Source organism: Phoenix dactylifera, chromosome 17, assembly GCF_051530095.1.
Source record: "Phoenix dactylifera cultivar Ajwa chromosome 17, Ajwa_hap1_PhDact_Kaust_v1.1, whole genome shotgun sequence".
Taxonomy (NCBI): Eukaryota; Viridiplantae; Streptophyta; class Magnoliopsida; order Arecales; family Arecaceae; genus Phoenix; species Phoenix dactylifera.
Window position 1 is genome coordinate 8,253,589 of NC_143206.1, and position 16,101 is coordinate 8,269,689.

Genomic DNA, 16,101 nt, shown 5'->3' on the forward strand with positions numbered 1-16,101 from the left:
TATTATTATTATATTGAACTATCAAAAATAGTTATTATAGAAAATTGTCAGCTTATAAATTATTTTTAAATTGATTTTTAAAAAAAAATTGTTGACAACACTCAAATCGAGGCCTTTTATGTAAAAAAATTAGCTTCCTGAAGTAAGTCAAATGGAGTTGTATTCGAAAGCTTCAAATTGGAGCTTTTTCCTAACAATCCTTAACCAACTTTTTAAAGAACGAGAAAGTTGTTTCAAATTTTTACCGAACATCTCAAAATCACATGAAAGAGCTTCTACCCCTCGAAAAAGTACATTTTGGTCCTCCAAATATAATGCCAATAGGGCCTTGGTCTTGCTCTATCTAAAATTTGGGTATCATTTTGTTCTCATTCTATATGGCATTTAAGGTTTGGTATCCAATTTGAAGCAATGGTCACAAAACAAGAATTTAAAAGAGATGTACACCTAATTAGAGAGAAGGTCCATGGTAAAGAAGGCTAGGTGATGTTTAACCAAAAAAAAAAAAAAGAAGGCTAGGTGATGGGACCGGTGCGATAAAGACTGATCAAGAACTAATATATTCATCTTCATCAACAAAGCTGGCTATCATGGAAGTTGCATTGCATATCATATCATATAATATAATACTAATAAAATAATATTAATAGAATTTTGAACCATAAATCATCATGAGTTTATAGCACATCTTAGATCAGAACCAAAACCTTAAAACCTCACTTGCAAAATTATAAAATAATTTATTTTCACTGATTATGTTTGTGACATATCAAAATATTATTGTGTCTTAATATCTTCATTTTATTAGTTGTGCTTTAATCAACGGGTATTAGTTTTAATCAGAGATGAACATTTGTGTTTTAATATAGTTTCAAAATGATATCTTGATTTTATACATGGGGTATGGTTGTGCAATGCAATTTTTATAAAAGTTATAAAATCATTAAATTAACAAAGCTCTATTTAGGGTACCTTTTTTTTGAAATTTAAAATTTATTTCTCTCCTTACAAACATATGTTTCTCCTATTTTATATGCTCTTTTACACTAGCAAACACCTGCACAAAAATTATTAATTCATAAAAAAATATAAATTTAAAAATAATAAATGCATCAGGTCCAAATTAAAAACCTCCATATATAATTCAAATGGCTAACATATATAATATAATTTTTTGTGTATATTTCATGTTCATTTACTAGTATCATATATGTATACAAATACACCAAGTAATTAATTGGGACCATGTCGGATTGGGTCTAAAATCCCCCCACTTGATCGGACATTTTCAATCAGGGGTTTGAGTTGTATCTTCTTTGCGAAGAATAATTGGTATTTTTTCATGACATCAACCATTAGATAATACCTCCACAAATCTCAAAGCACTCCAACAGCTTCATTCATCCACTTACATAGGTCTCGCTCGAAGTGGCCATTGCGAGATCCAATGGTGGACTCGTGCGATAGAAGGTGAATCCTTCTTTCGCATGAACCTCTGTCCTTCAATCAGTCTAATTTTGGACCCAAACCGTGCCCATTCATCAACTGATCAGGATTGGGTTCGCATCAGGACTGGGTCATGTACCACGGCTTTGAGGATTAGAGTGACAGCCCTAATATTGCTATCAACCTGGACTCGGACAACAAACTTGATGCCCAAAAATAAGGATGGGCCGGCCCGGTTGTGGGCGACATTGCCGTCTTAATTCTAGGATTTGATCCGGCCCGACCCAATCCATTAGGTTAGGCCCGGATATACCCTCAACCCGAGGTTCAGGCCGGTCTGCCGATCCAATAGACCGAACCGGCCAACCGGCGCTGCCGGACCGCATCCCCGTTCGCGTGAACACCTCCGAGTCCCTGGCCTAAAACCCAATACCTCCCTTCTCTCACCGGCGGCGTCTACTTTCCCTTCTCCTCTTCTTCCATGGCCGTCTCCGCCGCTCTCAGAAACCCTAATTCCAGGCGCCTCCTCGGCTTATCCTCCGCCTCCCCTCCGTACTACTCATGCTTCCGCGGGGCGATCTTGGGTCCTTTGTCCTTCCGGGAGCCGCACTCCTCGCTGGGCTCCAATGGGGCGAGCCGTCTGGACACGGAGCTCTGGCCGAGGAGGTCCATGGCCACCTTCACTCGAACGTAAGTTGCTAATGAGTTGGTTGGACTTTTATGATCTTTGATGAACTATTTCTGCGCTGCTTTATGTCTTAGATTTTTTTTTTTTTTAATGGCATAAAGTTTGTTTCTTGGCTGGAATTTTCAGCGTTTGAGAGATTTGGAGTGTTTTCAAAATATTTCGATCGTTGTTGTTTTAGAAAAATCCAATCTGTGGGGCATTGAAATGATCAAGGTGGTCAGTTGCACCGGCTAGTGCACTACTTGCCATGGGCCGGCAGGGCTGTGATCAGTAGTGGGGTTTTGAACTCATTAAAGGCATTGGACTGATCAAGCGATTCTAACTCCTAGACATGTCTGTGAATGTCAAAGGAGAACATGCTGCTTGCTTGTGGTACCTGGAGTTTTCGATTGGAGCAAATATGAATGCAGAATCTTTCTGAGAAAAAAAAAAATGCTAGAAGACACATATATTTCTAATATGATGCTGATTGCTACACACCTATAACAAATATTTTTTAATTGCTCCGAACTTACTCTTCATTTTCCATATATAAATCTAGTTATGACACATTGGACCCCAAACTCCTGTCATGTCTTGTCATTTGCAATTGCTATTAGAACCATAACGACTCATTTATTATCATGATCTTGAAGGATAAATGGACTTCTTATGTGAGTTGCACACATCAATTGATAAATTACCTGAAGTTCTAGATCTAGCCATGCTATTGGCACTGAAAGGAGATGGTGCACCCTAATATCTATCTTGTCCGGCCAATATCACCTGGACATGCCCATCAATTTTTTTAAGTGCAGCTCTTTTACAGGGCCTAACAATAAGATGTGATTTATACTTCAAATGTTTATGGCTGACAGAGTTGCTGATAAAAAAATTTTGTGGCTATAGGAGTATAGTGTGAATGCATCTACATACATCAAGCTCAAACAAGCTCCCTTGCCTTAGTCTCTGAATAGGTTTTAAATATGAAGCCAATATCAGTTATGCTCTTCGATTGTTGATGTTTCTAAAAATTACAAGAGCCACAAGTTGATCTTTCTAAGAGTGAACTTCCTTTCAAGCCCATGTGAAGGGTTATAATTATATGGCTACCTATATGATCATATCTGGTAGTGGGCAAGCAAACACAGCACTGAGAGGTCATCAACCAGCATGAAGCAAGCTTTCCTTATCTCTTTTCAGAACCGTGAAGTAGTTGGAGTGTGTTTTTCCCATTCGACTGATGCATATGCCAATGTTGTTGGGTTCAGTATTTTATATTCCTTAAAAGGTAACAGTAGCATCTTGTTGTTTTAGCTCTCATTTTTTTATCCTTTTAAAGGAGGTTTAGTTTGATTTTTTAGCTATCATTTTTTCTCCTTTTAAAGGATGTTTATTCTGATTTTAATAGTGGAATACTCAATTCTTGTTCAGAATGCTGTCACTTCATTTTGCACTTATTAATATGTTAAGCATCTTTAACAAACTCAAGAATATAAATTTGTTTGGGAGTTAGATTTTAAATAGTTGGCTATACATGAAAACAAGAGAAGTGAAGAGGTGTAAGAAGGGACACCAACTCTTGCTTAGGGCATGAAGTTGGTGTTGTCAAGTTTTCAATTTTAATCTTGTTGAATGTCACCCCTTTCTTTAACTATTATGTTCTCTCACCTTTTGTTGAAATCAGTTCTTTCTTTTTAATTCTTAGCCTATTTGTTGAATACTCCAGTCATTTCTGTATGTAGGAAAGAATAACTTAAGTTTGACTGTTTATTATGGCTACAACTGTAATCTTATTATGGCCTCCTATCGCTTCAGGAAACCTCATGTAAATGTGGGCACTATAGGGCATGTTGACCATGGAAAAACTACATTGACAGCAGCTATCACCAAGGTAGAACCTTGCTTTAAGAATTTAATAATTCTTGTAAAATGATTAGTATTTCTATTTTGGAATTGTTATTTCTATTAGGTATAATGCTATTTTCCTGCATTTCTTAACTTATGATCTTTTGGTATTGACATTTGGATTGAAATGTGAAATAGGTACAATTGACTCATACATGCAATTTTTCTTTCAGGTGTTAGCTGAAGAGGGAAAAGCTAAGGCTGTTGCTTTTGATGAGATTGACAAAGCCCCGGAGGAGAAAGCTAGAGGGATTACCATTGCAACGGTTTGGGCATTTTTACTTTTCTGATTTATTTCTTCATTAAGTAATATATGAGATCATGATCAATTTTTTTCTTTTTTGGCCTTCTCCCGAAGTTTTGAATAACACATTATGCAGGCCCATGTGGAGTATGAGACTGCTAAGAGGCACTATGCCCATGTTGATTGCCCAGGACATGCAGACTATGTTAAAGTAAGTTGAGAAAGTTTCCTGTTGGGAAAAAATGTTATCACATAATCAAATGAATGACTAACCTTGTGGTCATGAGACAATACCTAGCTTAGTCATGAGGCACTACCTGGCTTACTCATCACATTTGAAAAAATAGGCATGTTTTGACTGCTAATAATTGTAAAAGGGTAGACATCAACATGAGTATTTTTTATTTTGACTATTCCATCCTGCCAGGGGTGCAGCAGGCAGGACTTATTGCCAATTTTGGCTTAGTGAATATTAATATTTCCCTTTGAAAAAAATGTTACAAACAAACATACTTTAAGAAAGATTGGACCAGAATTTTTAGAGATTAAAGTTTTTAAATTATTGATGGGGATGGCTAGGACATGGGCAATGGAGGCTAGAGACAATGGTGATGAACAAATCCACTTATATTATTAGTTGGATACCTTAAATGTAGTTGAATTTAGATATGTTTTTAAATGTTTTTGCTCATTAGAGAAAGGGGGAAGTTATCATGTTCAGATAATAAATTTGATATTTAAGTTCTCATTGTGAAATAAAATACATCCACAAGAAAGAGTTCCAGATCATTTTTGCAAAAGCAGAAGTTGTCCAAGATGGTAGGATTCATGTTTTATGCACTAAAAGAGGTTGGAAGTCCTAATAGCTATGCAATCAAAATAATTCATGTTGATGTGGGCTGATAGCATCAATTTATGAACACAAAAGCAGGCATACATGGCACAAAGGTGCTCATATCTGTATTTGAAGTTAGGAAGTAAAACGTTAAAGATCACCAGAAGTACTATGTTGATGCTTAAGAGGGACCACTTCCTTCTGATCTATATAGCAAAATTCAATTTTTTGAGAGCAATTCTATCAAATAAATCTTTTTGTTGACATTATTTTCCGTCTTTTTTTGTGAGTCACATTTTCTTATTATCTTTGATGTGTGGCATCTATTTAATGCTTAAACAAGAACCCATGTTGCAACTCTCTACATCTAAATTTTCTCGAGCTTGTTCCTGAACATTGGTTCAGGTTTATTTGATCTTGCTTGAGTCCATTATTCTACATTTTTTTGAGGGGGCATATAGATATTTGTTGATCTTTTTAACCCTGATTTATTGTTAAAAAACACAGAACATGATCACTGGAGCTGCGCAAATGGATGGTGGTATTCTTGTTGTATCTGCTCCAGATGGACCAATGCCACAAACAAAGGAACATATTCTGCTAGCTCGCCAGGTGGATAGCCATTTCTGTTGTCATCTCTTCACGATGTTCTTCTTGATAAACCAAAATTCATCTAAAGCATGTTCCAGAATATCAGCTTTGGTATTTTTCTAGTTGCACTTAGCTTATTTCTTTTATGCCATTTAGGTGGGTGTGCCATCGCTTGTATGCTTTCTCAACAAGGTTGATGCTGTTGATGATCCAGAATTGTTAGAACTTGTTGAAATGGAACTCCGAGGCATGTAGTCATGTGATTATATTGATTTTACAAAACGTTTTAGCCATTCATGACTTTATAAGGTTAATTTGGTAGTGGCTCCTTTTTATCTATTTATGCAGAGCTGCTTAACTTTTACAAGTTCCCTGGGGATGAAATTCCAATCATTCGGGGCTCCGCTTTGTCAGCTTTACAGGGAAATACTGAAGAAATAGGAAAGAATGCAATTTTAAAATTAATGGATGCAGTTGATCAATATATACCTGACCCCATACGCCAGCTTGAGAAGCCTTTCCTTATGCCAATTGAAGATGTCTTCTCAATACAGGTGATCTGGTGTTACTATATCCCAATTAAACGTCCAAATGAGAAGTTGCCATACATTGTTGAGACTAGCTGTTATGGGATTTTATTTATCTTTTAAAGTCATTTCTAGGAGTACATGATAGTTCAAAATGATTGGTGAATCAAATCTTTCTGCTAGTTGTGACAATGCTCTCCAAATGATTAAATAAGTCACAAGTAATTTGCACAATTATCATTAGACAAAAGATTCTCCAAACTATTTTAGATTAAATAGATCATTCATAAATTATTTATTAGTTTGTTGAATTTTATAAAATTTCCATGAATGTTCATGAAATGGATGTTATTTTAGCATTTGAGCATTTGGTATATGACAATTGCTTAAGAAAGTTAAATGCCTTTATGAATATTCATGTCCTACATGTCTTTTGTCTAACGGATATCTTTATGGGTTTTGTTGTCAAGTTTGGTCATAATCAGCTAAACAATGAAAACTCGTCTTTAGTATATCCTCGTCTTTTATTGGTGTGCTGAAATTGATCAGGTTGGATTTCCACAATCTCATTTGTGACAAAGTAAAGAATCTTTTGCCCGAAAACCTTCGTCTGCTGGGGTCCTTCATTGTAGCTTTCTTGAATATTTCATTGATTAAGTTTGGTAATAACCCCTCAGCTGTACTGTTTTTTGTTTTATCAATGCCAGTCTACCAAATTCCTACTCATGACACAAAGTGCTAAATTGAAGAAAAGAAGTTATATCAAGTTGATTGCTGAAATTTATATATACATCAAATTTCAAGCAATTCAGAATTTCCTTTCCTAATAATTGTTGAAACTTGAAAGAAACACTTAATAGGTAGAAAACCATCTGTAAGAATTACTTGACAGCATCAGAGTTATAGTTAATGATATTAGGGTTTTTTGTATGAATACCCTCCTAAGCATCGAATTTTGCATAAATACCCTTTCAAAATTGATATTTGCATGTATACCTTCGTAAAACACTTGTTTTGCCATTCTATCCTTTTTTATTTTTAATTTTGCATATGTACCCATACTATTTAACGATGTTAAAAAATTAACGATTTTAAATTAAAATGATTAAAATACCTTTAATGGGTAGACATGCAAATAGATCGCGATCCCGATAACAGAAGAAGAAGACAGGGACAATAGCGTAATTTTAAAATTTTATTTTATTTTTAATCAATATAAATATGATTTTTCTTAACACCGTTAGAACAACCGTTATATTACGGGCATTTGTACAATAACAAAGTTTTACGAGGGTATACATACAAATATTAATTTTGGAAGGATATTCATATAAAATCCAATATTTAGAAGGGTATCCATGCAAAAAACCCATGATATTAACAATAGCAGGAGATCCAAAATATTAGGGTTGCATAAAGAGCTCACAACTTACAGTAGCTGACACGTGGCTCTAGAAACAAGTTCTGAATTTTTTAAATGATTATTTAGTTACATATCTAACAGTTAAATTTCATGATCAGAGTAATAAATTCTTGAAGATAATTTAGTTTTCATGGCCTCTTTTGAATGATCTCTTTGAAAATTTATTCTGAAATTGTTTACTAACTGATACTTCTTTGCCATTTCTTTTAAATCTTTTAAATGTAGCTAGCCAGTCATTGAGATGCAGTTTGTTTTTGATGGCTAAAATATTTACAGGGACGAGGCACTGTTGTAACTGGCCGTGTTGAACAAGGTACAATTAAAACTGGAGAAGATGTTGAGATTCTAGGGTTGACGCAGGTACTACAAAACTTAAACTTTACATATTTAATCATATTGTGGCATGCGCTCATGATTCATTATCATATGCATTATTCAAGTCAGCAGATATTGGAAAAAGTAAATCATCCTTGATTGTGTTTGGCTACAAGAAGAGCAAAAACAGAAGGAAAAATGAGATGAATCTATTTTCATTCTTTTGTTGTCGGAAGAAGTGAAAATGAAATAAAAGCAGAAAAAAACCTATTACACCTATGTTTTTACCATATCAAAAGAATTCCATTATTTTGATTTTTAGAAATAAAAAGAACTAATATTATTAGATACCATCATTACTACTTCCAACACAATCGTTGGTATACCATCATTAATGCCTTTTTCCCTTGAGCATATTCTTTAATATGATCTCATGATAGAATAATCTTTCCTTGATTGTGTTTCATTATCTTTCTTGATGATTTTTTTCTGTTTTCTCTACAAGCAAACACAGCATACAAGTTCTTCCTTTTGTTTTCTTCTTTAAATAACATGCACTTGTTTGGTCATTTTCTTATTTTATAAGTGGATTCAGTGCATAAAAGAGTTTCAAATTGTGCCATTCAAAGCCACAACTATGATTTATCTTGTGTTCTTTGCCTTTATATCAAAACAATGAGATTATTAGTCATGACACGTATGTGCTGATGCACACTATATTTGGGGATGTGAAAAACACCGTATGTACATACTACGTGCATTCACAACCAAAAATCAACATTTGTCTAGAAGCCTTTCTAGAGCAAGCATATGTATGCATGTTTGCATTTTGGTTACATATTTTGCAAATGAAAAAAAAAAACAAAAAAGAAAAGAAAAGGAAAAAGAAAGAGAAGTGATTGAGGTGAGTGTTTGTTGGCGAGATCTGGAAGCCGAATTTGTTTCAGCTCGAGGTTCTTTATCTGGGACCTTAAACTGATCTGAATCGTCATGCAAATATAAATCTAGACTAAAACCCAGGCTGACCTAAATTGGGCTTTACTCTAGAGTTTGGACATGGAGTTAATCATTTACTTGTGGAGTAGAGTCAATGCAGCGACAATCTTAGGGTTTAAAAATAATATATCAAAGGCAAAAGTTCATGATTTGGAGAAAAAAAGAAAAATTGGGAGAGGAGAGAAAATTTAGAAGATTAAAATGAAATTTGGTAGAAATATAATCAAGAATACCTGAAATATCCTGAAGAACAGGAATGATAAATGAATTATATAGTCTTAGAAGTTCGTAACTTATTTGTATAAAGCCATGAATTGTTTACAAAAGTTGCAAATTGCCTCTCATCTATTCTATATGGACTTGGGTTTGTATCGGGTGTTTGTGGGTTTTTAAGTGTTGTATCCTTTCCATATCTAAGAATTTCTTCATACAAAGCTTGTGTTTGAGTGTCATACCAATAGCCGTGTTTAAGTGTCGGGTCTAGGTATTTTAGGGTCCAGGTAAATGGCCTTTTAGTTAACTCTAGAAGGGTGTGCTTTCGAAACTTTGAACCAAGGATTGGTTGTGAAGATCTGGAACTAAGTGAATATGAAGTGTTTGTAGCGTGATGTTTTAGAAGAATAGGTAAATCATGGTTTATTGAAGAACTTAGACAAGAGAGCTTTGGAAATTGGTTGAAAGTTGATAAAACTGTAAATGCAGGCAAGAATTATGCTATTCAAGGCATTCAAATCATTGATGGACATATTAAGTAGGGAGTCCAAAAATATTTGTTTCTTGTGCAAATAGTCACTAATAATTATGAGCACAGAAAGAAATCATTGAAATATATTAACTCAGTTGCAGTCATCAAAAGGATTGATTAGTATGTCCAGAAGATGAGAAGCACTGGCAACTTCAAATATTTTTTCTTTAAAATGTTTGTTGACATCTCGAATATGCTGTGTCATATTTTTGCACATTCTGATATCACGAATGGAAATGCAACATAAATATGCTTTAGTTTGTTCCATTCTCACATTTTTTCATTTTTTATTATTGTTTGAGAAAGGGTAAATTTCATGAAATGGTGCATCTTGACTATGCCCACTGCTTTTCTAAAGATAGTTGAATGGTTTTGTTTCTTCTCAAATATATGTATAAAATGGAAAGATCCACAGTTGTTTTTATAGTATTATCTAATTGAAAATGGAATTCTATTGGCTCTTATGTTGTTAGGAACTGAACCTAAATCTATCCTTAAATTGGTGAAATAGGAATTGTTCATATTACAATTTGTGAAATATACTGATTTCTACAGAGCTTCTTAGTGATGATTTTGAAACATAATATTTCATAAGAGAACATGAAGCATGCCATTTTTTTCCTTTTCTTCGTCTTCTTCTTCTTCTTCTTTTCGTTTATGGGCAATAGTGGAAAAATGATTATATTTTTCTCATATATCCTTATGATAGGGTGGACCACTGAAGACTACCGTTACTGGTGTTGAGATGTTCAAGAAGATCTTGGACCGTGGACAGGTAGGTAGACAATTTAGTCTTTTCTTTTATCCAAATTGCCTAAATGAATAGCTAGGTTTTTTTCCTGTAGGCTGGTGACAATGTTGGCCTCTTACTACGTGGTTTGAAACGTGGAGATGTGCAACGAGGGCAGGTGAGGAATCTGAATCTTGCAGTCATCAATTCTTGTTTGGGCTCCTGATGGCTTTTGTATTAGTGATTAGTTTATCGGTCTTCCAACACTAAAGAATAATTTAGCTAATATTAGGTTTTCTTTTAATGTAATTCTCTTCAATTTCAAGTTCTTTCACTACAAGTGGAAGTGAGTGATAGCCGGAAGATTTGAACATTAAACCCCAATATGATTTTTCTCTTCATGTGCCCCCATTTCAGATGCAGCTGTTTTCTTTTTGTTGGCATTCATCATTTGCTAACTTTTGGAGAATTTATCATTTGATTTGGTTGGTTCTATGAAGCATGAGCATGGATATAGTAATGCAGATATGGCATGATATGGAAAAGATGATGCAGCAAATCTTTTTCTTTTTTAAAAAAATATATAGTACGGTTAGGATACAAATAAATATATTTTCATATATATGTAATATGGCATCCAAAAATTGTAATGTGTTATTGTAACGGCATTGTCCAATAACATCAACATAATTGCACCATTTAGTTGCCACTCAAAACCTTAGATTACAAGCCATACTTTACACATGAACATCAAGATCGCAAGCTCTATAACGAACCATCTTTTTTTTTTTTTTTTTTTGTAGAACTAGGACAGGACAAATGTCATGCCCCAAACCCCACACTTGGGTCAGCCACGTGACACGACCGCATATTCTTCTAGAGTATAATTCTAGAGTATATGCAAGGCCTGATAATCTGAGATATAAGCAATTAAGGTAAACAAAATATTGTATTATTTACCAAAAATTAGAGTTATCCAAAATACAAGGTTTATATACATCCGATATCAAATACAAAAGTCTAACTATTACTATTTCTCACCAAAAGCTCCGAAGCGGCCCCATTTAGCTAGGTGTTCTACGAATCTGAAAAAACTGGAAGGGATAAGCTGAACTAACAGCTCGGTAAGGATTTCTAAGCACATACACTAGCATGAAAATGATATCAGTTCTCTAATAAGTATATATCTGCTGAGAAAATAATGATTTATATCTCAACAATTAATAATCGAGCATCCATATGACAATCCCAATAAGGATACCAGTATGTTCATCAAGCTTCAATAGTATGACATCTCAAATGTATGCAGTATTCCACCAAAATAGCAGCTCTGATAAGCTTATCGTAAATGATTAAATTAGCATCGTAAATTACTAAATTAGCAATTCCATTTAATCAGAATTTTACTTTAACTACTATTACTGCTGTTAATATCTTTATTTTAGCTATTATTATCATTATTGTTATCATTATCATTATCATTATCATCATCATTATTATTATTATTATCCTAATATGATTACTGCAGATCAGATCTGACTTTTTCGACATTTGGATTGTTCACGGTCACACTCCTGCCCATGACTAGCTATACTTGAGTCAACCTGTTGCCAAGAGAGAAAAGGAGAGGTAGAGAGTTAGCCCTCTTTTGGCGGAGCAAGGGATGGCTATGCCATCCCCTAGTTGGCTGCGCAACAACAAGGAGGGGCTTCAAGATAGAGAAATAACAAGAAAGGAAGAAAGGAAAAGTTAGCGTAGGGCTTACTTGAGTCGAGGTGGAAGAGGAGAAGGGACGGTGGCGACGAGCATGGAGAGAAAGAGGGAGAGAAGAAAAAAAAGAATAATAATAAGAAGAAAAGGAGGAGGGAGAATGTTGGGTGAGAGAGAGGGGAGAGAAAGGCGATGAAAGGGAGAAAGAAGCAAGTGGGGGGCTCTGGTATGCAGTATCGAGCGGAACAAGGGTGAATCCCTTGTTTCGGTCTCGAGATAAACATGGGCACCGCCTTATCAAGCGAGCCCTGGCTCGGTTGGGTCGGCCCGGCCATAGCTAAGCCGGGTTGGGTATCACAAGAAATCCCTGCCGATTAATGGGGGACACAAACCTAGGTCCTTGGTACAAATCCACAGAGGCTTTACCAACTGAACTAGTTAGCATTCTTAACTAACCATCTATTGTTAAATGGTCAACATTCATTAATAAAGGAAAAAAGAAAGCCTTCTCCCTCATCCCTTGAGGTATTGAACATGTATGCTAGATAAGGTTCGCCGTATCAATGCATACAACGCCATACCAAGTGTACCAGTACCTAACCAAAGCTCGGTACAAGGAGCATATCGAGTCTCGGTATGCCAAACAGAACCATGTACCAGGTGTACCAACACTATTCTAGCATGGTACCAGTACGGGGTCGGTATGATAGGAAATCATGTTGGGCATATCTCAGAAGTATTCAAAGGATATTTTTTTTCAAGAAGAAGAAGAAGAAGAATGGATGCTTAGAATAAGTATCCGATATGTATCCTAGCTGTATACAACAAATGTCAATAATTTTGTATCCAATATGTATGAGATATTGAGAGGGCATGCAATTTTATATTTGTTCTTCCTAGGTTGGAGGTTCCTCTTGTATAATTATAAACATAGGTCTTTTTATTTTCCCATGTGATTTTATATTTATGCTTATTTAATGATTGTAGGTAATTTGCAAGCCTGGTTCTGTAAAGACATATAAGAAGTTTGAAGCGGAGATATATGTGCTAACAAAGGATGAAGGTGGTCGCCACACTGCCTTTTTTTCAAACTACAGCCCTCAATTCTACATGAGAACTGCTGATGTCACTGGGAAGGTAGAACTCCCAGAAAATGTAAAGATGGTGATGCCTGGTGATAACGTGACTGCAACATTTGAATTGATATCACCTGTTCCACTTGAACCAGGTAATGAATACAGGTTTAGAGTGGTTGTGAAATCACTAACAATGCCACCTGAATATTAGAATATTTGTTATGAACCTTGGTCCAACATCTTTCAAATTTTACATATCCATTTGTTGCTTAAAGAGAATAGTTTAATATCTACAAGGGAACAAATAATAAGTTAATAACTAATTAAGACATCCATGATTAGGATGCTAAATATAACCAACAAAGGCTGTCCCAACCTTTTGGGACTCCCTAGTACTCTCTGCCTTTTCAGACCAGCTGCTTGACATCAATGCTCCACATTTTCTATGTGCACTTTGCTGGAGTAGAACTTTGCTATTGCAATCTACAAATTCTGCTGGAGAACTTTGCTGGTGTAGTCTTTTGGTATTCTCTCAAGTTTATTTTGTCCAAGATTTTTAGGTAGAAGTCAATAGTCTATACATGCTTGGTGTTCCGCTCCACTATAATATGCAATTAAGTGGTTTACATTATACAAATTTATTGTGCATTGGCTGCAGCTATTTAATTTCTTCATATGGCGCATCTACCTATGCTTTAAGAAGCTTATCTTCCTTGAAAAAAGCCTAGGAAGTCATGCTTTATGATCAGATATGTTTAACCTTTTAATGATTTTCTGATTTTCTTTTGTGGCCCTATGGAACAATGTTTAGATTTATTTTTGGACCATCGGCAGACATCTGCTTTAGTTAACCAGAAATCATTTTTCAATTTTATTCATTGTTTTCTTCTACTGTTTTCTGTTTTCTTTTATTTTAAAGCTTTTAGACTTATGTTGTATTCTTATTATTCTTGTTGTCCATGTAACTGTGATACTAGCCATCTAAACTTGTCGAACTATATGGGTTCGGCCGTGGTAACTCATTTTGGTTATTTACGATTCTATATATTTACATGTACAATGAGCATGCTCAAATCCTTTTTCTGTGGGAAAATGTCTCTCTTTCTACTGCTGCTCTTGCACTGCTGATAAGTCATCCTTTTCTTTTCCTGCTTTCCTGTTGAAGAAGTTTCATTTCAGTTACATTGCTTCAGTATTCAACACCACTGCTCTAGGCCATGATCATCATAAAAGCAAGAATATATGTATAATTCGAAAAATATGGGCATGAATATTTAAACTTCTCTGGTTCTGGACAGGACAAAGATTTGCTTTGCGGGAAGGGGGAAGGACTGTTGGTGCAGGAGTTGTTTCTAAAGTGATCAGCTGAATTTTCCTCCCAGCTCTAGTTAGTCTGCTGCTGCTTCGAAAAAAAAAAAGGTTTATAGGAATAGAACTGACACTTAAACAGTAACATGCAGCATGGCAAATGATTCTCTCGTTTGTTTTATTTCCTTTTCCAGAGTATTCATTGAAAAGCCTTGGGGAAATGAAATATAGCTAGCAGCTCAAATTTTGTGGAATCCCACATATTTAACATGGTTTCTGATACGTCTTTGCCTAATTGTATCATAATGATCACCTTCATGCTCAATGATGTTCCCAGAAGCTGCCTTCATTGAAATTTGAAATGATGAAGTCACATTCTACATTGACTTATGATCAATGGTGGGTTCGTTTCAGACCTTCAAACACATCGATTTGTTTCTGCAGCTAGTTTATGCTGGTGCGAGTAAGATTATCCATAGAACATACCAGTACCAGAAGCATGTTTGTAAGTATAGGTTGTTTGTTTTCAGTTTTGCCTATTTTATTCTGTCCAAACTTTGATTAATAATGAGTATTATGATAAACTTATGAATTGATCGGTCCATTTACACACCCATGGTTAATTTTGTTGATAATAAGATTGCCAAAAGACTGGTTGGTTTGAACCTAACTACCTTAATATGGAATTTTGGAAGGAATCCTGCATGAGAAGATAATGGCTCTGCTAACTTCAAGAGCTGATATGTGTTGAGTTGACTGAATATCCATTTCATGGCCAACTTGAAATGATACTCAAAACTCAGCCACCCAAAATGGCCTAGAGTGCTATGGTTTGGACTTTCGGCCCAGGCGCCCTTAAAACAAATACTTCCACATTGATCCAAAACCCTAGAAAACTTGCACGCTGCAGCCTAGGAATAATGAGATTGCCATAAAGAGCTGCATGTAGTGAATTTCCAGGTGCAAATATATGATGCTTAGAATGACAATTTTCTCGTGTGTGGCTCAATGCCTTTGTGAGCCAATCATTTGCTCATCTAATGGGCATGTTTATGGAGTACCAATCATGTTAACTGCTTCAACCACTCTTGTGATGGGCGCTTTCAAAAATGGCGACTTCAGTTGTCCTTTCTACAAGAGTGATCTTTTCTTTTCTTTTGGGTTTTGCAGGAGCAGCCAATCCTTTTTTTGCAAACCGAAATATCCCTCGCCACATCATCTTAAAATGCGGATATAAAAAGAAGGAATGAGATGATAAGGAAAAATGCAAAAGAAAAATATGTGTCGGTAAGAGGAGATGGCATGATAATATGCAGTGTGCATGAGAAAATTTAAAAAAATATATCTTAAAAGATAAGAAAGGAAGAGAGAAGGAGAATCTCTCGATCTTCTTCTCTCTCTCCCCAACCACCGTCAACCATCCCCATCGTTGTTGATATTAATTATTGTTCACCACCATAGTCATCAATTTCCAACACTCCCCTCCTATCTCCAATCTCTTCCACCATTGCGCTAGATTTTTTTTTTTTTTTTTTGCTATAGTGGATAACTCATATCCTTCTAGTATGGATACATCCAAA

General features: G+C 35.3%; 1 protein-coding gene across 1 annotated transcript; it reads left to right on the forward strand.

Moving 5' to 3' along the window:
• Window positions 1-1,785: 1,785 nt before the first annotated feature.
• On the forward strand, window positions 1,786-14,911 carry LOC103723610 (elongation factor Tu, mitochondrial-like). Its single transcript, XM_008814572.5, has 12 exons — window positions 1,786-2,136; window positions 3,932-4,007; window positions 4,195-4,287; window positions 4,402-4,476; window positions 5,608-5,712; window positions 5,848-5,938; window positions 6,040-6,245; window positions 7,918-8,001; window positions 10,407-10,472; window positions 10,543-10,605; window positions 13,125-13,365; window positions 14,512-14,911. Exons 1-12 carry the CDS (start codon window positions 1,928-1,930, stop codon window positions 14,580-14,582), a joined length of 1,380 nt encoding a protein of 459 aa, XP_008812794.2. The 5' UTR covers window positions 1,786-1,927; the 3' UTR covers window positions 14,583-14,911.
• The last annotated feature ends 1,190 nt before the right edge of the window (window positions 14,912-16,101 follow it).